This window comes from Ceratosolen solmsi, unplaced genomic scaffold (genome assembly GCF_000503995.2).
Source record: "Ceratosolen solmsi marchali unplaced genomic scaffold, CerSol_1.0 scaffold28, whole genome shotgun sequence".
In the NCBI taxonomy this organism is placed as follows: domain Eukaryota; kingdom Metazoa; phylum Arthropoda; class Insecta; order Hymenoptera; family Agaonidae; genus Ceratosolen; species Ceratosolen solmsi.
In genome coordinates, this window is record NW_011948429.1 from 4,586,721 (window position 1) to 4,611,102 (window position 24,382).

Sequence of the window (24,382 nt, forward strand, 5' to 3'; positions counted from 1 at the left end):
GGCCATTATTACGTTTTCTCTTTCTGTTTCATGCTCTCTGTCTGTCTGTCTGTCTTTCTCTCACTCTCTCTCTCTATCTCTCTCTCTCTCTCACACACACACACACACGCACACGCGCACACACACACACACACTCACTCACTTACTCTCTTTCTTTTCACTTGCTCCCTTTTAATTCGGTTTGTCTTGTTTTATATCAACAACTCCTACTCTCATTAAATTTTTATATCTTTTTCATCTATATTTCGGTCTTCCATTTTTTCTAAATACATTCATTTACCCCACAAATAAGGCATTATTTCCTATTTATTTCTTATCTTTGAACTGTTATTTTCTTTAATATTATAATATTTTATTATTTTTTTGTTTTTAGTTTGTATAACGTATGAAACTTTTTTTATTTTTATTTTTTGATATAGAAAATAATACAGTGCTTAATTAATATCCATCTGATTTTTCTACTTTATATATCGAATTAATTTTTTTATTTTTGTTAATGTTTTAAAAAAAAAAATATATATATATATATATATATATATATATATATATAATTGTAAAATGGACTGAGCCTCAAAAGTAATATTCTTCCTCCATGTAATAGTTTCTGAACGATGGTTTTATAAAATATTTTTAACCTATGCATAATCGAAAATTGAAATCGTAAAATCGACAATATTAGTTTTCTTCTAATAATAGAGAAAGTAACTATATCACACACAAATGCTAAATGCATTGTTAATTACATCCTTATTACTGCTTTGGACATTTAAAAATTCTTTCATCTTTAACCTCTCGTCGGCTCGATTTTCACCGTATTCACGTCTTTTGTCTCAGCGCACTGGCTTCCGAAACATTACACGAAAGACCATAACAGCATTGCGCACTCATTCATTATTTCATTCATTCATTCGTGCGCAGCGCGCGTTCATTTATGTCGTTTAACACTTCTGTATGAGGCAGCAATACGGGCCTTCTGTCGTTCACATTGTTAAAGCTGCTCTCCTTAACAGTTTTGTGATGGGATTAGAGCTAATATCCGGTTGTTTTCGCCTTTGCTCACGTATGAGCATCTGATACGTCTTCCGTGTTGCTACTTTGTCCTAGAGACCTAAACAAACGAATTAAAAAAAATATTCTATTTTCGAGGCTCAAACATTTTTACTGTCTTATCGGTTTGCTTTAATAGACTGGCAAAATTTTCAATGTATTATCAACGTTTTAATGGCGAAATTCAAGTGATTTGTGAGATAGAATCGATTACAAGAATTTTGGTGGCATTAAGCAATGCTAGAACTCGATAAATGAAAACGTTTACGAAGTTTCACAATTCACTCGTTTATCTAAATTCTCGTCACTTCTCTATCTCCATAGCTAACTTGAGCATCAAACCTATCGAATTTAATGTGTATACCGTAGGTTATTGAAAATTACTCTTTATTAATTTTAAAAATTCATCAAATAGTCATATCTAATATTCAAGCAATAATAAATCTTTACAAACTCATACCCATTAAATTTCAACTTCATAATTAATAATTATCGTTAATAATAGAAATATTACGATCTTCATTATTCTTGACAACTTTATTTGCAATATTTATATTCAAATTCTTTATTCGTCAGTTAATAATTTTTCTGCTTTCTGGCATTTAATGGAGGCAAATATTTTTGTACTTCTTATATTAATTCTTAAGAATACATGCGATTTCGATGTTTAGAATACAAAATTATTAACAAAACCGCTTTTTTTTTTTCCTTTAATAATTTGATATTATTCAGAATTATAATAATTACAAAGCTCTAATGCATAAATAATTGTTTCTTATAACAACTCCCAATAATGCTCTTATATTAAAAATTTTTTTTTGGAAACAATTAATTAATTGTTTTCCAGTTTTCCAATGACTAATAACAAATGTTGGTTGGAATATATCGATGAGAATTGCGAGGAGGAAAGTGCCAATACATTATTATTTCATTAAAGTAATTGTTTAAGAAATCTTTAATTATCATCGCGATTGAGTTAGTACATTACGATGATTCAATATTTTATTATTTTAAACAGACGATACTAGTAAGTGAAAATAGAACAACAATCTTATATGAAAATAAACAATTGAGTGTGAATTGTTTTGCTCTTACGTTGCATAAAATTTTATGGTATTATACATTGTAATCAAAGATGACGTATTTCATAAGCTTCATAATTTTGCAATATTGTTACAAACATATTTTGTCGAATCGTTTGTTATATAAATTTTGCAGTCAATTATATAATATAAATTTTGATATTTTATAATATATAATGACATGAAATATAATAATAGGTTAGCCAATTTGAACTGCTGATAACGTTTGCACAACAGAGTTTAACTTCTGACTTGAGAAATAAACGCATATTGCCAAACAAATGAATTTTTTGTAAATCTTAAACAGATAATCTTATCCGATATTTATGTAAATTATTCTTTTGATTATTCAATTACATGAGTTTATCAAGCGAATACTGTACAAGCGATAAGAGTTGGCTAGATAAAATTATTTGATAAATAATGCTTTGTCCAATTGCTGAATAAAAAAATTAAATATAATAAATTTTATTCCGTATGAATTTTCAACGGGAAATGTAAAAATAAATATGTATAATTTATTAAAAAAAAAAAAAAAAAAAAAAAAAAAAAAAATAAAATAAATAAAATAATTCAATCCTGTCTCAAATTTAACAAAACTATGTCCTACGTTAAACGCGAAGATTAATTGCTCAGGTTATTTTTTCTTAATTGACAAATTCATTCCTCGAACAAATTTGCTCGCAAAGGTATGCATTATACATTTATGAATTTGCGACTCGTAGTACAACTTTATCCTTGAATTTTACTAACTATAGAAATTAATTATAATGATAGTGTGACGTATCAGTCAACGCTTCATGCTCAGTATCTTATTAAGTAACGTGGAATTGTTGTCGTAATAAAATTAATACAATTGAAGAATGATCATCGATAAATTACTGTGTCTTTACACAATTAAAGCATTTACAATGAGTAAGTATTAAAGCTGTTATTCATTAATTTTTTTATTTTTAATCTTATTGCATGATAATTTTAAATACAAAATCCCAATCGTTATTCCGGATAAAATACCAGGACTTTATTTACTTTAACTATTAAAAGGTAAAATTATATATAAATTTCTGTGTAACTTAAACTTTACAAATGCAATTATCAATACTTATGCAAGCGAATACATGAAAATACACGTACGATCAGTGTGCGTGCACGTTCACGCATGTTCCCGTATTCGTGGCTCGTGGATATTTTCATAATTTAAACCGAGAAATCGTTTATTGCAATTTACTTAAAAATTTGCTTTTCAAAATCACATGCACGCACGCGCACACATGCACACATATGAATTAAAAATATTCCATCCATAAACATAAATATACGCTTAATAATGCAATTATTATATTCGAAAATATATATTCTAACACAGTAATTAATATTATTTATACAAAACATAATTGTCTTACGTAAACAAATGATGTATTTCTACGAATGATTGAAAGGACAAAAAAATAAATAAATAAATAAATAATAATAATAATAATAATAATAATAATAAAAAAAAAATAAACAAAAAAAACAAAAAACTAAATATAAAAAAATAAACAAAGCAAAAAGCATAACGAAAACAAAACGAAAACAAAAGGAAAATAATAATACTTTAAATATTTTTCATAATATTATAAAATAAATTAACAATATTGAACTGAAATAAATTAAATAATTAAAAAGATAATCATCATTAGGAGTGCTATTAAGTAAAGCTGTTTATCCAGTCGGTTCTTGTATCAAAGCATAAGTAGAATGATCGGATATCGAAGCCCGTGTCCTTACATGCTAGAGTGTTATTATAAAAATAGAAGCAACAAGAGTTTGAAAAAGGAAAGGAAAAAGAACGGGAGAATGAAAAAAATGAGAAACCGGAACGAGCGCTTGTAAATTATTGTGTCATCAAGAAGTTTGCACCACAGACTTGTAAAGAAGAAGTGAGCGGCATAAGTGAAGCTCCGTCGACGATCGGTGCCTTATAAAATGCAAACTCTGCGGAACGATGCTCCCCTTGTGCAATAACGACCGTAAAGAAGAATCGAATGGTGCGTGTCTATTAAAAGGCCTCGAAGTAGCGAGGAGATGGGGCCAAGAACCACCATTACGCCATGAGGGGAGAGAAACCCCCATATTCCGCTCACGCGCGCGTAAATATCACGTCCATTCCCCTCCCTTGTACGCGCGCGTGCATATCGTGCAGACACACGGTTCGTCGTCGTTTGTCGCTTTCTTTGGCACTGGTGTCGGGTGGCCGCAAGCAGACGCTAGGCGGTGGAGAAGTCCCGTTCTGAATTGAATATAGTCGCCGCCCCGATCGGACCAACCGGTGCGTGTCTCTCGCTCTATACATCACATCACAAGCACCCCAAGCGACAATCTAATGCAATACACCACACGCACGCTGGCTATTGACTAGGGCGCACTCGCTCACGCACACATAGCCCTCGGCCTCGAGCTCCGAGCTATGCGTGTGGCTAGCAGGAGAGCCCGAGCTTATAGCACAACACGGTGGAGGATATGTGTCAGCTTGTCGGTGGTTGGTGGTGTGGCATTCTCCGCGAAAATAGGAGCAACATTCAAGATGGCGATATCAAAATAACCGTAGGTCAAAAAGTGCTGACGGGGAAAAGCAGGAGGGAGACTGTGTGCGTAAAACTTGCGTAAAACTTATTTATCCTCTACGCACGTGAATCTACAATCGAGCATATACCGAAAACTCACGGATAATAATAAATTGTTGATTATTTCCGTTTTCCTACTTCGTTATCTTACTTCATTCTCTGCATATTCGTATTATGCATATTAGTTTTAATTACATTTCACTTTTTTTTTTTTTTTTTTTTTTTTTTTTTTTTTTTTTTTTTATTCGAGTGTCTTTTTTTATTCAAGTCACGGGAAATTTTACAAATATTGCTCAAGAAATTAGTTTATCCAACTAATATATGTGCTAATAATATACACCACGCTCGTATGGACGATTTTATGTGAAAATTCATTATGCATTTATCGATTATCAATGAGTATTTGACCCATTCAATGTGCATCTATCGCTTGAAAAAAAAAAAAAAAAAGAACAAACAAACAAACAAAACAAAACAAAAACAAAAAAAAAACAAACAAACATTTCATGCAAACAAAGAGCAAAAACATAACAAAAATAATGCATTTTAATGCGAATTATCGATAGGAAAACGTATTGGGATAGACTGGGAAAATGTAACGCGTGACTCGATCCGACGTGCGGTAATTAAATCCGAGACTTCGGCGATGATTTTCGGCGACGGATACTCTTCGAACGACCTCTCATCGCTCGTACATTTTATACATTTTTACATCTCATAATGTTAATCGAGCATTCGTGCTACATCAAACGTGCCGGGTAAAGACACTATAGTAAATAATAATGTAACGATGATATTTTATTAGAAGGAATTAAATAAATAAAGCGAATGAATGTCTCGTTAGATAAATATTCGTTGAATCCAAGACTAAAGTCAATGATTTCACGATATTCGGCTTCGAAGGCTTCTTCGCCGAAAATTATAGAAAAAATGTGCGAAATGTCTTTTATTCTCTATGGATAAACATTTTTTTTTTTTTAGGCCGCTCCTTTTTTTCAACATAAATAGTTGAAAATTTTAATAAATTTCGGTATAATAGCTTTTATAAGATCATATTGCATATAAAATATTTAAAAGATTTGTGCTGTAATTAAAAGCTGTAATCGTTAGATTATTATTATTCCAGTCGTATAAAACAATCGGTTCTTTCCTATCGTTCAACTAAAAATATTTAGTGGAAATTAAATGATTCCACGTTTCACTCCAATTACGCGAAAACGTTATAAATTGTATTTTAGGAAAAGCCATATACTACAAATTTACAGAAATTTGCTAGGAAGATTGGAGGCGATCACCGCCCATCTCCCTCATCGTCATATGAATTAATCAGCTCACGTACTGTAATGTTGATGACAAAATGCAAAAATTCAGGCAACGTAAATATCTTCGAGCTGCACGCCATGTAAGCTGTGAGTATAGGTAGCAAGTAGGCAAGCACTTGTTACTTGACGCAATTGGCTGCGTAAGTGTTTACCGTCGTCCCCTCGCGTTACGTGATGCTATGCCATCCAGAAGGAGCAGAGACCGAGACTGCACTCCCTCCTTCCCAACCCCCTCTAGTTGTCACGTAGTTACACCATGACTCGCGCGCCATCGCCATCGCCTTTAATGCGTCCAGGAGAGGGACAATCCTCTCGACTCGTCGCCGAATCCCAGAACTCGCCGGCGCAATGCGTCAATTCAGGCAATTAGACCCCCAAGACTCGCGCACTTATGCATCCGAGCCCGTGTACACGCACTGTACGACATAAGAAGCCTAAGGAGGCTCTGTGCACTTAATTATCGGCGCTTGCCTGCATACAATACGTAAATACAATGCATCGTATACTCAAAAATGTACGAACTATGTACGTAGGGACCACTCCCATTCTCTAATACGCTAAACTGACTTTTCTCTCGTACTTCTCTCTATTCTCCTCTCTATTTCCGTCTCATTACGCCAAGGCTGGGAATGTTATTTAACGATATTTAACTCGTCAGGGCTATGCATAGAAAATAACTTTCAGTCGCAATGGAGCGTTAAACGTGCTTAGCGACACTTGCCTTCGGTGGTTAGTAGTTTGCACACGAATGACTCTTTTACAATGTAAATTATAATTATTGAATACAATATTTGTTACGCGTAGAGAAGATGATGAACGAGTGTGTGGACTATTCGTAAACTTGATTAACGCGTTATACATGGGCTTCGGTTAATTTTATCGATTAATCTCATCATACAATTCTATATATAATTAATGCACGCGCTCGTCTATGCACGAAATTTCATTCCAGTGCTAAAATGTCAATTTTTATTAACTTAATTTTACATTATTTATTCAAACTATCCGTTTCATCGGCTACTACGACTTTTAATAATATCATAATAAGTGCGAAAAACAATGTATCGAATATTTTTTGCATTAGAACGACATTTTAATTAATGTCAATTTAATCAGAAAATATTTAAATAATCCATTCTATTAAATTATAAAGTATCGAATTTTTAAAAAAAAAAAAAAAAATATTAAAATCATAGACTGTTACGATCGTCACTATTTTATAATATATAAAACTCCTCGCAAATAATATTATTCAACCTTTAATTACATCTTTTAATTTTTCTTATACAACAGCAGCAGCAGCAACAACAACAACGACGACGACGACAACAACAACAACAACAACAACAACAACAACAACAACAACAACAACAACAACAACAACAACAACAACAACAACAACAACAACAACAACAACAACAACAACAACAACAACAATAATAGAAAAAACCAAAAAAAAAAAAAAAGAAAAAAATAGATAAGTTGAAAAATATTTATTATTCTTGATATTATGGTGAAACGCTATTAGACAGACATATAATATCATTTTTAAATAAGTGAAATCAAAATACAAAGCACGATGTTTAAAATTAAATGGAAACTTAAGTAATGACAAAGCAAAAATTTGTACAAAGTAGAGCAAAGATGCGACATTTGTGAAATATACATTTTCATAATTTCAAATTATAAATGTTATAATGATTTTTATAATTTGTTTGTTTTACTTGCCATAAATGGTATAAGACAATTATGTTTTAAAATAAATCGTTTGTAGAAATATATTTCATATATACTTACAAATAATTAAAAACTAGATGGTTCTCTTCTCCCTTACTTCCCGTTGACTGTTTCTCTCTCTCTCTCTCTCTCTCTCTCTCTCTCTGTTTTTCACACACACACCGTATACTTATGTACTTGCCCGTATGTACATGTATACATCTGTACATAACTGTGGCTTGTAATTTTTAAAACCACGCCTATATTATATATACAGAATACATATGTGCATATGCATGCAGACGAATTAACCTCACTGCCAGTTTTCGTATGAATCACTAAGGCTAACCAAAATATCATAATAAAAAATAAAATGGCACAATATCTACTGCCGCTGCCACGGCCACGGCTGCTACAGCCACAATCATCGCGTGCTCATACTTAAGGTACGTACTTGGAATTTACGGAGCACATACGTCACAGGGCGAGCTGCGTCGGTCTTAATCCCATCTGCCGTTTGAAACTGCTCGCTCCTTTTCTTCTTCGCAAGTACTTCTATCTCACTTTTCTCCCTTTTCATACGACATGGCGTCCTATGATTTTCAATAACTTTAGTGGACCATGTCTACGATAATATATAATTAACGAGGATCTATGAAAATTCATCGGTACATGAATAATGAGCTTCCATGATGAATGTGTGATGTGTTTGCACGCCTAGTTAGTTCCATTTAGTTGGGCGAATAAATAAATAAACAGAAAATGTTTGTTGGCTGGAAAGCGACGTTAATGGCAACAATCGATGCATTTATTTTACAGCGTCCAGCACTTTTTTCTTTTCTATTATCTTTTACAAATTAGGACAAATTATTCCGTTGGCTTTTCCATAATTCACAATGCTACATAAGTCAATTGATTAACCAATTCAACGCATTTTTTAAAAAGAAATTTTCTTTCTCGCGTATCTCTCAATCTTCGATGCAAAATAAACGAACGAAAATCTCCGAACAATCTGTCACTTGACACACAATCTGCCCTCCCTCGATAAAACATGTTTCTCCCGAGGCCATTTCTGATACTACACGTATCGTCTATCTTCTGTGCTTCTTATCTTTTTATCATAACTGTCGCGCATTCATTTGGCCACACGCATTACGAGCGTCACGTAGTTTAGTTTCACCCCCTCTTGGGCCCCTTTAAGCGCGCACTCTCGAGTGGACGCGTACGCAAGTGTTGCCCCTGCCAATGCCTGCTACTGCCCATTATCTTATTTACGCCTCATTGTCTCAATATATATCATGTCGATACGTCCCTTTTCACTGTACCTCGCGACTCGTCACAACACACGGAGGTGCTGCCGCTCGCCTGTGTGCGTTCAGCGCGAATATAAAGCGAACAATCGCGAGTCGCGATTCGCGTCCACTTGTCAACTCGAGGTCACATTAATGCTGTTGTTATGGCTATTTGTGCCGTTATATTGGTGTACGTTTGACTGTCCCTCTAAAGTATGGAAAATTTTTTACGATCACATGGGATTGACGCTTCATCGATGCTCATGGATTTCAAAACATTGATTTCAAAATTGATTTACTTTAATTTAGCTCCAATCGAATTTTCAATACTATTAATATTACGTTTTGGGGATTTGGGAGTTCTTGTGTTGCTGTGGAATCGGCGCCTCTTTCAAAGGAACTTTAATGCTCGACCTATCAGTATATTGAGGATGTCGTTGATCTAGTGGTCGGTCGCTGTGTTACTTTGTGTTATTGCCATATTGGTTGGAATCGTGTTACAGCAATCCCCCCCCCCTCCCAAAAAAAAACTCGCCCTCCCCCTTCACTCCGCCACGACCGCCAACCCCGCCCAATCCCACCCCTATGCCTAATCGCGACAATCAAACAACCGAAAGTGCCCTTTTCTCCTAAATTTGATGATCGGGTGGGTACGAATGTTGTGACTCACTAATGAGTATAAGATAATTCGCACTTGTATAGCTATTACTGCTACATCAAATTGAATAAGATTTACAAACGCTAATAAGTCGCTTGCGTAAGATCTCTAGTAAGATAGGATACTTTAATATTATACTTAAAACAAACAATTTTTAATTTTAATTAAAGAAAATATTTGCCCTATTGGTAATAATAAATAAATCAAAATCAAAATAACAATAATAATAATAATAATAATAATAATAATAATAATAATAATAATAATAATAATAATAATAGGCACTACCTAATTTTTTATATTATTTCATTTTATATTATCAGCTTATACTTATGCCATTTTTATTATTAATAATAATGAGATTATTCAGTAGTTTAAATTAATATTATAAATTATATATATTTAAGCACATAATTTTGTAAACAAACTGTACAAATAAAAATATTTAAATGCTTAACGAAACGCTAACAAGTCAATATAAATGACAAATTAATTTACAAATTACATAACATTTTCAGTCTCAATAATAGATTTGTTATTCATTCAATAACTTCCATTGCTAATATACATTTTTCTATCAATATCATCAAAAATAAATTATTTGTACCAAGAATTAATAACAAACCTGTACATATCCTGAAAGAAGAATAAAATCTCATTTATTGAATTCTTATTTTTCTCAAAATCAAAAAAGTTTTTTTCTTGTAAAATAAATACACATATTTTTATTAATTTTTGGTAAAAAAAATCAATTTTTTTATAGCTAATGTGTCAATTGTTTGAATAAAAAAATTAATTCGTTGATACAAATGAAACGGCTGCATGCGTTATCCAACGAGTGAAAAATGGCTACCAATAAATCAAACAAATATTTATATAAATAAGTACTAAGTGTACTAAAATTTTAAACGCTTCTAGCTTATTATTTGTAACAAAATACATAATTCGCGTCAAATAAAAATGTTCAATTCATTTTATTGTATAAGATTTTTTAGAAACAAAGAAATGTATTTATTTATTTATTATCATTATTAATAAAAGAAATTGCAACCTCAACCAACACTGTTTTATTATACGGTTTATAGACATCTTCCATGCGTAATATGTGTGTGTGTGTGTGTGTGTGTGTGTGTGTGTGTGTGTGTGTAAAGCACTTTGGTAATGTTATATGCTAATCCCTAATGTGTTTTGTAAGATAGTTCTGGACTACACAAGTAACTATCACAGAATTTGTTTTTGACATTTCATATTTACAGTAGCGTTTGAATGCTTTTCATGTGTGATTTAATGACATTAATATAATCGATTTTTATGAAAGACGTTTAAGACGTGTAATAATGCCATATATCAAGAAATAGTAATATATTGAACTTTATTCAATGCTTTAAAGACAACGAGCCATTGTAATTGTTCATTTATTTATTAATGTTCTTATATCATATTTCATAATTTTATATTTATATTAATTTTATTTAAAGTAGGATGAATATTATAAGTAATTCTAATTTAAGATAAATTTTTATTTCCAGTATCAATAATTATACAGAATATAGAACTCGATACTTAGAAATAAAACCGAAATTATTAAAAATAAACATAATTAAATATTATACATAAAATAACAATACAATCAATATTTATTGTTACCATACTAGCAAAATACTAATAAAAAAAAAAAAAAAAAAAAAACTCGTGTAACGGATATTGCAGTAAGTAAATAACTCAGGTAGTTATCTATTGTTGTTTTATTATTAACAAGTTGTATCGTCTAGAAAATTAGTATTAAATATTAAGAGACTTTAAAGTTTTAATTATGATTGGTACTTGTGGATTTATATAAAATCAACACGTATGCAATGTGTTATCAGTGTAGATCAACTTAATAAGACTTAATACCTGAAAATCAATCATGAAAAATAATTATTAAATAATGAGAGTATATAAGGTCTATAGTACTCGTATAAATAAACAACAAACATTGATATTTTTTTTCAATATTTATTTTTTAAGTAGAAAATGCTTTTATAACTGAGGTAGCATGTGCGTATATACATGGATCAACGCTCACTTTAACTTTAATCCCAACCCTCTACATGTAGACCTCCATATAATATTCGTACCACACAACATTGATGTGCTTCGAAGACCGTCGGAGCGCATGAAATATGCAGAAAGCAACGCATTGATCGTCTTTTCATTTCATTATTTATGTAATTAACAGACTTCCCTTAAATGTACATTGTACATGCTTACTGCATAAAAATAACATCAATAGTACTGCACATGATTTTTATATAGCTAATGTTAACATTTTATATGAAAGAAATCTTTGAAATTAAATATCGATTGCTATTATTTTTTTAATTACAAAATGTTGTAAAGCCAAGTTTTAATCGAACATATAAAAAAAAAAATAATTTTTCCTCTGCATCAATTAATAATACATTTGATAAGTGATTTCAATATTCATATCCATTTATAGAATTAAATATTATCTTTTATTATATACGGGGTAATCAATAAATATATTCAAATATTTATAATCCATATTTATAACTATTGTTTTAATGATAATTCTATATTAATTATAAATGCATATATACTTATAAATTATTATTATACATTTATAATTGGATTATTAGATCCGTATTATTCTCTATTTGCCATTGAATGTAATAAAATGTGTGCTTTGCAAATAGCTGGTTAGTTGTATTTGAAGAAATTCAGGAATAATACAATACACTGTACCATGGTTTGTTGGGTATACCAACAAAGTTGGGTTTATGGTTATATTATAGTAATAAAGTAATTTCATGGGTCACTTATGTTTTGTGAATAAATTCAGGCTCTTTATTATTCCTTGAAATGTCTTCAGGAATAAAATTTTATATGATTTGTTTTGACAGTCAGTAGGCTGTGCATAATAAATTTATGATATAATAAACCTTAAAATTTGTTACCTTAAGCAAACGATTTTTATGTACCAGTTAATTCAAAAAACTTTATTTTTCGAATTATAGCTGTAATTTAGATTTTTATTTGATTTATCTAAGAAGTTAGGTAAATCTCGAAGAATCACCATTATATTTATTCTGTAAAATAATCTACCAGATGATGCATATTTGATAAATACTTCAAACGTTATATTCTCAAATGGAATTTATTATACAATATTAATACAATCGATCTTCACGGGAATGTACTCTTTGTATATTTACTATTTTACAAATACTATCAAGCAGTAATAATTTATTATTTATATAAAATTGATGGCAAATTATTATAATTTTACTTTTAAAAATAGAGATAAATATGGGAATGTCTTTGTATATAAAAGCAACTACAATATCAATAATAAACATTTCGTAAAAAATGAATAAAATATTCTTCAAAGCTCTTAGCCAAATATTTATGTTTTGTGATAGTTTTATTACTAAATTAGATACGTATATTAATGCATGTCAACAATCAAATGTTAATTAGCATTGCTATTATTGACAGCAACTAAATGGAACTACGATTTGTCAGATTTAACGTCATTGTGTTTTCGTTTGTAAGTTAATAGTTAATTTGGCTATTAAAGAAAAATAATCGAATAGTCTACACGTTACATGTAGCGTTCAAAACAAAAATTTTCTATAACATATATGTACTTTAAGTTTACTAATTTTATCAGTATATTAATTAATTAATTAATCTTATATATCGATTAATGTAAATTTATTGATGCTAATCATAGGTAAGTTTAGTTTACAAATCACGGAAGCGTCAATAGCTTCAAATAATTTCTCTAGAGTAGGTTGATAATGAACATTGAATAATACATACATATGAATGTTTGTATGAGATTGTAGATTATACCTTTTAATGGAATAGAATAGTTGAAGGATTTTAAGTATATTGAAATAATAATACTGCAAATATGTGGAGAAAAAATTATTGACATTTATTCACTGTACGCTGTACAACACGTCTTATCTCTCCTCACTTGCATCAATTTCTCTCCGATACATGTACAATAATTTCGAGTGAATAATCAACTCGGTGATAAAATAATACTATAATAATAATAATAATAATAATAATAATAATAATAATAATAATAATATTGACAATAATAATGACGACATCATAATATTTACAAATTTGTATATACAATATACATAGTGTAACAAGATATCAGGTTCTACGCAATACCTGATTATCGTCATCAAGTCCCTAACTTGTAAAGCTCTCAACGTGAATTATGTTTTAAAATCTATCTACAAATACAATTTTCAATATATAGTATCTACATTAATCTCGACTGCAGAGGAGACCAAATAAAAAGCAATTCGTCGTCTTTGTAACATTGTCTGTTAACGGTTCAGAGAGATCACTCGACATACAAGTCTTTTGTTATTTATCACGAGGAAGAAGCCTCCTATTTAGAACGATGATAATAACCATATCTATGATAAAAATAATAATTATATCGAATAATAATAATAATAATGGTAGTAGTACCAGTAGCAGCAGCAGCAGCAGCAGCAGCAGTAATAATAATAGTAATCATAATGATAATAATAGTAATAATAGTAATTATAATAATAGTAATAATAATAATAATAATAATAATAATGAAAATAATAATAATAATAATTATGATGATGATGATGATGATTATGATGATGATGATAATAATAATAATAATAATAATAGTCGTAATGTTAATAGTGGTAATAGTGGCACTAGTACCAGCAGTTGTACAAGTGGAGGTGGTTGATGGCTGTGGATTGCGGTAGTGTTGGTGATTTAGACGTACTAGCGATAGTAAAAGCGGTAGCGGTAATAGAATAACAATAATAAAAAACTATCGATATCAATCAAAACGGTGGTAATTTTCGGTGAATAAAATATAAGTCTCCAAGGACTGAACGATCTACAAATACGTATGTCAATCTCTCTCAAGCAGTCGGATAAAATAATCTCAAATATCACTCGTCAGTCACAGAGTCATTGGGATAACAAATGGTCGCGGATCGGGCGCTCGCGGTTCTCCGCACAAATCGCCTCAGGACCGATCGTGGATCCAACGAAAGTGCTAGTTCGTCGTCAAGGACGTCCGACGCCTCGACTGGTCTCAGCTTTGCCGACCCGTTAGCACGGTGATGGGCTTGAGCAAAAGCTGGGGAGCGTGCTGCCGCACCTGTTGAACTGTCACGGGTGGTGATCGAGGAGAGACCGGCTCAGGGCTGCTCCCTGGTGAGGCCGTAGCTGAGGCAGGTTGACTAAGCATCCCCGTGCTCGCCGTACCCGTAAGCTGATACCTCGCCTGCTGCTGCTGTTGTTGTTGTTGTTGTTGTTGTTGTTGTTGTTGTTGTTGTTGTTGCTGCTGCTGATGGTGATGGTGATGGTGTTGCTGCTGATGATGTTGCGCAAAGACGGCTGCCTGGTGCTGCTGGTGGGCCGCGAGGTTTCGTAGCGTCGCATAAAAGTCATAAGGCGAGGTCGCGCTCGGCATTGCCGGCGGATACGCGCCCGACGGGGCCTGCAGCAGCCGCTCGACGGAGAAGGCCCCGTGGGCCGGGGGCGCTGCCACCGCGGGCAATGCTTGGGGTTTGCAAGGGAGGGCCGCGGCCGCGGCCGCCGCTCCAGGTAGCAGACTCGCCGGATATCCCGAGGGAGCTCCGTAGCTTGTGGCGGAGGGCGCGTAAGCAGGTCCGCGTGGGAGGTAAGGCAGACTGTAGAGCGAGGCCGGCCAACCGGGTGGCGCGTACGGCGAGGCGTAGAGGCCGCCGAGGACAGCACTGCGTTTGAAGGCCGCGAGCCTCGAGCGCGAGGCAGCGGTCGTGCGCCTGCGTAGTTTGCCAGTTGTACCGCCGATGAAGACGTCCTCCGAGCTCGCGTCGAGCATCCAGTAGTTGCCCTTGCCGGGATCGTCGTAGTGTCGCGGCACTTTCACGAAGCACTTATTGAGGGAGAGGTTGTGCCTGATTGAGTTCTGCCAACCTTGCTTGTTGTTCTCGTAGTAGGGGAAATTGCGCATTATGTATTCGTAGATGCCGTTGAGAGTCAGCCGTTTCTCGGGACTTTGGCGAATGGCCATCATGATGAGGGCGTTGTAGCTGTAAGGTGGCTTCTCCGACTTTTTCTTATCAGACTCGGCATCCGCCTCGTGTTCCTTTGGTGCCGAAGAGTCTTGACGTTGGCTCCCGGGGCTACAGCTTCCGGCGTTACGCGAGCAATCGAGCGGCGGCGGCGTCTCCGAGCCGTCGCCGGTCACGTCGAGATCGCTCGAGTCGTCGCTGTCCGGGGTCGGAGACTGACCGCAGGCCGGAGCCGCGGCGCCCGCGCAGGCCTCCGGCACGATGTCCCGGATGCTAAAGTTACTTTTGAGGCTAGTGCGTGCCGGCGGGGGTGAGGCCGTCACCGTCAGCTGTTCGTTCGAGCCCTCCATGTTCACCATTATTTTCGACACTTTTCTCCTCGGCGCTTTTACACAATTCACCGACCGAGGCTCGTAATGTCCTGGTTTATCTAGTCGTGCGATACAGGTACAGTGGCGGCGTCTCAGCGTCACTTTTCACAGTCGTTGATATCGTCGCGCACCAAGGTAAACGTCCATACCTGTCGAGTTCGTCGCGACTCTGGGAAAGATGATGCAACGGACCGAAGCGTCGAGTCTGAGCGATCGCACGCATCTGCTTCTTCCCCTCTCAGCCGATGGCTTTTATAGTCTCGGAGCAGGCTCCGCCCTAACGCGTCCTAACCCAGCCTATTCAGAAGCACCGGGGGTTCGCGAAGCCCCAGGTTTTCCCGTGACGGACGAGAGAGCCAATGAGCGTCGAGTGCTGTACCCAGCGATGACCGCGCTTCGTTGGGTGGATCATGCGGCAGTGAAATTGTTGGTGGGAGAAGCGTACCCACCGGCCTCGTCGCGCGCGGAAGCAACTGAGAGAGAACGATATCGAGAAAGGGAAAGAAAGAGAGAGAGAGAGAGAGAGAGAGAGAGAGAGCGCGCGTGTGTGAGCTGTTCTGAAGGAAAGAGTACGAGTAGGAGAGAATTGTTAGAAATGTCCGGTTAGGGTAGCAGTGGCAGCATCAGGCTGTGTAAGAGGGGGAGGGGGCAACTGAAAAGAGTGGGGGAGTGAGAGAGCGCGCGCAAGAAAGAGATAGAGATAGAGATAGATAGAGAGAGAGAGAGAGAGAGAGAGAGAGAGAGAGAGAGAGAGGGAATACAAACAAATCCCGGCGTTGCGACGTGTGCCTCGCTTCGCTGGCCATCGATGGACTCCGGAGTCGCCCATTCGCCAAGCTTTCGTAATAAAAGAATCGCAGCGCGTTTGCGCTGTACACACGCGCCTACGTAATGTCAGCCGACGGCTACACCTCGCCAACGTCAAATAAAGTACCTGCATTTGCAGCTAATGCACTTTCATGTTATACGCCAATGGATTCTTTAGAAATACATTCGCGAATCTACGATAGTATGAAATATTTTTGTGACAACAAGTTTTTGATATCTAATTTAATGTTATTCTTATGTGTTTTAATGAAAATTCGCTTCAATTTACATGAAAATATCTTTGAGATCGTTGAAGTCACCTTTCGATTCTATTTCATACTATTTGTTTTCTTATTTAGTACGTTTAAGACAAAATTGAGGGGTTAAACATTTTATCTTTTTACTTATACATTCTCTCGTTTTATAAAATGTGACTAATAATGATACGGTTTTAATACAAATTATTTATTTAGTATAGACTGATCGATAGCGTGAATAGTCCTTATTTCGAAATTAATAAAATAAAGAAGTAAAATAAAAAGACTTCAACAATGTTGAAAATATGTAAATTTAAAACAAACTACAAATTCTAAGAAAAATAATAGAAGCGAATTTATTTAAACAGACGCTATACTGAATATATTGAAACAACTTCTTTTTATTCGATATAAACAGAAAATAATTTTATTTAACTTTGACTAATTATTTTAACGAAGACAATTATATAATAATAAGCATTTTAATTTCACTGTAATCGACTATTTCTTCCTCATTGTAAGAATTTCATTGGCATGTAAATTCAAAAAAATTTCTAAAAGACTAATTAGAAATTATTTTAAAAAGTTTCTAAAAAACTAAAAAAATATTAAAGAATATATTTTAACAGATACTTTATGTACAGAAATCAAAGACTGAAAATCACGATGCAACTAAATTTTAATATTAGCTGTTCAAGAAATTCTTTTATTTCCATCTTCTGTAACATGCATTTTACATTCATATATCTATAATGAGAATCATTATTATTAGTAATTTCATTGTTTCTTTAATACAATAAATCATCAAAATATAAGTGAACATTTATTTATTTATATATTGCCAACACGATATAAATAGGTTATTTCAAATACATGTAATCACTGGTAGAAACATTCAATTATACAATATTATTACACATAAATTTACTTTTAACTTTGCATTTCATATTATGGTTTGATAATTTTATGTAACAATAGTTCAATATACAAAATATTTGATTTTCATTAATAAAATTCAAAATTTGTGTAAAAATAAAATATTTATGTGTCAGATGTTTTTTTTCTAAATAAAGGCTCGAAAATAAGTGAACAAACGGATTTTATGAAGTCATAATCGACCATGTTTAGAAAGTTTTTTCGAAAAAATTCGTTTAAAGTTTTGAAAGCTAGTTATATCTGAATAAAAATATTATTTTAAGCCCTTATATTTGAGTGAGATTGGGACCGATTTCCTTAATATTTCAGGTAAATATTTTTAAAGCGATATACTTCAAGAAAATATTATTATTGAAAAATCAATATTGTAAAATTTTTAAATACTTATAATCTTTTAACGAAAAATTTGTTAAGAATCAATCGTATCGCTAGCTATATCCTAATGGTTATACAATAAAATATTTTATAATAATGTACTACAATATTTATAATCTATGGTAATATATATATATATAATATAATATAATATAATATAATATATAATAAATTGTAACTTTTATTAATTAAATATGATAAACTGTTCTTTAAATGTGCATTGTAAACATATATGCATACACTTACTTTATACCGATATTATCTAATCAATTTTTATACTTTCAAATATATTCTACAAAAAATATACTTATAACAATAATTTAATTAAAAAAGATCTCAAGATTTCTTTGAAAATTTAATCAACATCTCATTCGTTTTCAAAGGAAAATCGGCAGGTGATACATTCAATATAAATTACTATGTATCAGAATATAGAATTTCATAAATTGTTTGATATTTCGTAGTTTAATTCACTAAAAGATATTACATTAATTTCTGAACACTCAATTTATTATAATTCATTTTTTATGGAAATATGTAACTCTAATACATTAGCACATTAACTATAAAAAAGAAAAAGTTAATGTCACAATTATATTATTAAAAAAGTTAATAATTTTAATGATGTTAAGTAAAACTATACAATAAGGAACTTATTTTTTTTTCCTCTCTATTAAGTACATTATAATTACAATTCATAGTCAATTAATTATTATATGTTTTTGGTTATTTCAGTGAGTATTTGTGTTGTAAAATTGTAAAATACAAACGTTATTCACCTGTCATGAATAATTAATGATGTACTTGCATTTATTAATCTAAAAGTAATATATAAAATTATTAACAAATTATTTATCTAAATAATAATAATTGAAATGACTGTTCGATATTAATTTATGAATTTGTAATTAGAATTGAACAGCAGAGTGTAAGTGAAAAAATATTTATAAATACAAAATATGTCCAATATCAAGAATCAAAAAATATAAGTTTCGGGAAATTAAGTTCGTTCGGCGTATACAGTGCAAAAAAAAAAAGAACAAAAACAAAAGAACATACGAGCCGAAAAAGACTGCGGATGTCTTCAAAACTTCAAAAATCGGTTTATGCCGCATAAAAGAAAGCAAAATTCTCTTTTTCCGCTTGAATGACATCTTTACACGCGTTACCAGGCCCCCCCAGTGTGAAAATGTCATCAACTCGTGGCGGCCTGCAGTTTTAAATGTTCCTCCTGCTCTTTACGACCATGACATTTTAAATTTTCAAATTCTGTGCAGCCAAACTGTGAATATCTGAATTGTGTGTTAATCTTGGTAGCCGTCAATAATTATATTATACAGGTTTACATCTATACTTTCTTAGGATGATGCTTAACTTTCATGGATTCTTTTTTTTTTTTTTTTTTTTTTTTTTTTTTATTAAAAAAAAAGCAATAAAATATTATTCAATAAAATGACAACAATAATACAATAAACTGCAAGAACATAAGTATTGATTTATACGTTAATAGAATACATTAAATCAGATGATAACGTGGGGTAGGCTTTTCAGTACTCGGTGACTTAACCTTAGAAAATAATTTTTTATTTTATTATTGAAGCATTTATTATGGAACAAAATCAGATATCAATTAATTAATGAAACTACGTTTTTGTCTTGCAATGATCTTGTAGCTGCTTAGATCACATTTGAGGAAAAATCTTGGAAATAGTTTAAAAGCAATGAGTAATCACTTGATTTTACGATTTCTTCGCGGTATAAAGACATTATAAAGACAGGCGCAAAAAAAAAACTTGAATTTCATTTTCCACATCTTTCTTTCTCTCCCATGCTCTTTCCCAGAAAGTAATATGCAGAAAAAGGTTGGAATCGGTCTGGGCCTCCGGCGTTGAAGCATTTGAAATGGGCATCAAACATGTACAAGAGAAAAATAGATCTCACAGGCGGTTCCTCCTCTTGTATGTCAAGCATATCGAATTGTGGGTCCAGAACACTCATTACATCATTATCGCCGAAGCACGCCGCATTCGCCACAGTTTCCTCTCCGCCCTTCGGGACACCTCCAATGTGAGGAGGTTCCTCGCTTTTCTCTTTCTTTTTTATCTTTCGTTTCAGAAACATTCTTGGAGATTCTCTCCCTCCCTTTCCTCCGCCTCTTTCCTAATGCCGGAAAGCCACACGAAAGTAAGGAGAGAAAGAGGCCACGAGTTGAACTTGACGCACACGACGAAAACCTATTATTTCATACCTTCGTCTAAGCGCGTCCCCTTTTTGTCCTTGGTGCTGAGATGCACCGTGCCGAGCGCTGACATATAACCAAGGCTCCTAGTGCTTCAGGTAGTTCATGATTTGTCTAACAAACTAGCTTATTTGCTCAACAAAGCTCATTATTCAATTTCATATTATTTCTGTCCTTAGTACACACGCCCGTTAAGCATTTACATAGTAACGTTATATGCCAATGTTATCAACATTGCTTGACTATCGATAACTACTAGAAACGCTAACCATCATTCGTGTTGCGTAACAAATTTGTATTAGGAATTTACATTTTAATCAGGTGGATAAGCGACGATTTCAATATAAATTTAGTATTATTATTAAAATTTCACAATGTCATATCGAGAAATTTAAGGAAATACCTCCACCACTAACGCTTAAGCTGACTAATATGTTATAATACCTGTAATGTATTAATAAAATATGACTATACAATTTTTTAACAATTGGAGCTGATGTTTTCAATATCTTATTGTATGATTTTGTAAAAAAACAATTTGCATTTATCACACAAAGTTGAATATAAAATAAAATTAATTGATTTTCCTATTGTACGAAAAAAACAATGTTTATTATCTTAATTATAATAATAATGTATTAATATTGTCTACTATTTACTATTTAATATGTCTACTATAAAGAATAAACTTTCAAAAATATCAATGCTTTACGTACAATATTTAAATTACGAATACGAGAGAGTATCATGTTTTACAATTATATTTACAATTATAGCTGTTTTACATATATATTATGAAGTCATATTAGAAAATTCTTGTTTAATGTATTTAAATTGATTTTTAGAACTATGAGGTGCTCATAAAACTCTAAGATTGTCTGCAACATTGTCCACAAACGGTCTCTCAAACTATCATTTTATTAGTGTAAACTTAAATTGATGGTTAATTAAACGTAATTTAGATATGCTTCTTATCATTATAATTCAAATGAATTGTCCGTTAATTGGATTCCAGGTAATGATGCTTATAGGAATATAAAAATGATAGATACAAATTTGTGTATTTTGAAATCAAAATATTACTTGATTTTATATAAGTTAGATAATTATTAAAATACATTAATATACTTAGATAATTTTTCAATTCTCGTATAACACTATGTAACAAAAGAATTTTTTAATTGCTTTATTGCATAGCATATGTCAATAAAATTTTATTCTAATAAAATCTAATAAAATTTTATATAAATTTATTCAATAAATTGTCAGAATTCAAATTTCATTATTTATTCTAAAGTTATATCAATTTACTATTTACTTGTACAAAAATACGTACATTGTGTAATAAATTCAAATAAATTTTATATACATGATAATATCGTTAAGCTTTATGTAAATTGAAGATGCCTCATTCTTTGTAATATATGAAATCATAAGAAAATCATGTTTGTTAAATTAGTTTATTAAATGGCACGGATTATATAGATATTACACGCGGAAAATTCTGATTAACTCTGAAAAAAATGAATTATAACTTTGATTTAGAAAATAATGCGTACACATACTTAATGACTTTTAAATTTATTACCTTTAAGTGTGAAAAAATTTGTGTATATTACCTAAGCACATTATAATGCCTTTATTCAAATTTTTTTTAGTATTACTATAGAATTATATTAGAAAAACGATGAAAGAGAATGATAAATGAATGATAAAGGCTGAAGTATTGATTGACAGTATTGACAACTCTTGGAAAATTAGAGAAAAATTTTAAGTGACTTTGTAAAAGCTATTAAAGTACCGATAGCTAACCATACGTATCTAACTGTGTAGGTAAATTAGAAATAATGATCTATTCATACGTTAAGACAAAAGTAAACGTTATTTATTCCTTAAAAGAAAATAAACAATGATATACCTACCATAAAAGGATATATTGTGATTAATATTTCATTTCAATTGTTTTAATAGTTAACAGCGTAACATTAGTCCCTTAACGGCTTCTTCATTTTCTATATAAAATAACCAGAATAGCATGAAGTTCGCGGAAGTAATTATATTTATTATATACTCTCCATTAATTTTCTCATAAATATTTTCTAACTTTTATCATTTATTTAGCTTTTATGAAAAGCTTACAGTAATGATCTAAACATTAGACTAATTTTGTTCGCATAAAACTGGTCAAATACACGATTAGCTATTATCATAATAAAATTATATCCATGTATATAATACACGCGCGCGCGCGCGCGCGCTCCCATACATACATCCATATATGTAGCATTTAGTCATCGACAAAATTGAGTTATTTAAATATTTTTAATATTCCATAATATAAAGATTATAATTTAATGGAAAAGACAAATTGTTTTTATTAGTTGAATACATTTGAAGACAAGTATTCTTATTAATTAAGGAATATATTAATGAGGAACACAAAATAGATACATACATATATATATATATATATATATATATATATCAATAGATTATATCATTAAATTATATTATAAATTAGATTATAAATTATTGAAATTCTGTCAAGATATGTTATTCTTTAAAAAATATTACAATTTAAATTTGAAATTTCAACATAAATAAAAATGGTAAATTAAAAATTCTAATTTGCTGATAAAAAAAAAATTAATTAATATTATAAAAATGTTTTAAATTTTAATGATTTTAATTATCTAAATTTATACTTGAAATTATTATATAAATTAAATTAATTAATGAAGAATGTATTTTTTTAATTTGCAAGAATAAATAATTTTTACATACGCGTTTGTTGAATTACGTAAGAAGAAACTTTCATTGATTAATACAAAAACATATTGAAAATTGATGTTGGCTATGCGGCTAAAATTACACCTACGAGTACAATTTATTAGAATTATTTATACAGAAATGTGCGCAAATTATACGTATTCGTTAAAAACGAAGTACTTTGAAAAATAGAGATAAAAAGGAGGAAAGAAACAGGTGGAAAAAGTGGGGAGTGTCGTATAGTGCGGCATCGCTGACTTTCACTGAAATGTAAATTACCCTGTCGGCGGATAATCTGAGGTTTGGATTTTTCCACCGAAGAAAAATAATCTGGATTTGTATTAAGGAGGAAAGGATCTCGCTAGTGGCAGCGCGTTGCATTCTCTCAACGACTTGGCGCGACAGCACAGTCAGCCGGTTCTCGTTGAAGGGTCGAAAAATAGAAATAAAAAGTAGGGGCACTCATTGAATGCCGCGGGGTGGTCTGTTATGCGGGGCACTCGCTAAACATTGGGCGGTACTGGACTTTGTAGGAATTATGTGGAGGACGGCGGTAAATGCGCGCGAAGGCGCAGGAAAAGGATATTGAGAGGGATCACGTGGTAAATGAGATGCACGGTTCCTGGGGGCGTTCCTTTCATCCGCAGCCTTTTCGCCTATTTTGCTTGGGAAACAGCTCCAGATCTCTTTCTATTGCCTCTTTAACTTGAGCTCTGACGACTTAAGCGTAAGCTGGTTACGCGCGCCAAAAGGAGTCACCGGACTTTCCGCTCAGTTATACATGCGGAATCTGATGAGAGCTCCAAGTGCGCCCTT

General features: G+C 32.4%; 1 protein-coding gene across 1 annotated transcript; it reads right to left on the reverse strand.

Moving 5' to 3' along the window:
• Positions 1–14,759: 14,759 nt before the first annotated feature.
• Positions 14,760–16,387, reverse strand: LOC105363819 (forkhead box protein G1). The gene has a single exon (XM_011501612.1). The coding sequence runs from the start codon at positions 16,169–16,171 to the stop codon at positions 14,846–14,848; it is 1,326 nt and encodes a 441-aa protein (XP_011499914.1). The 5' UTR covers positions 16,172–16,387; the 3' UTR covers positions 14,760–14,845.
• Between the last annotated feature and the right edge of the window lie 7,995 nt (positions 16,388–24,382).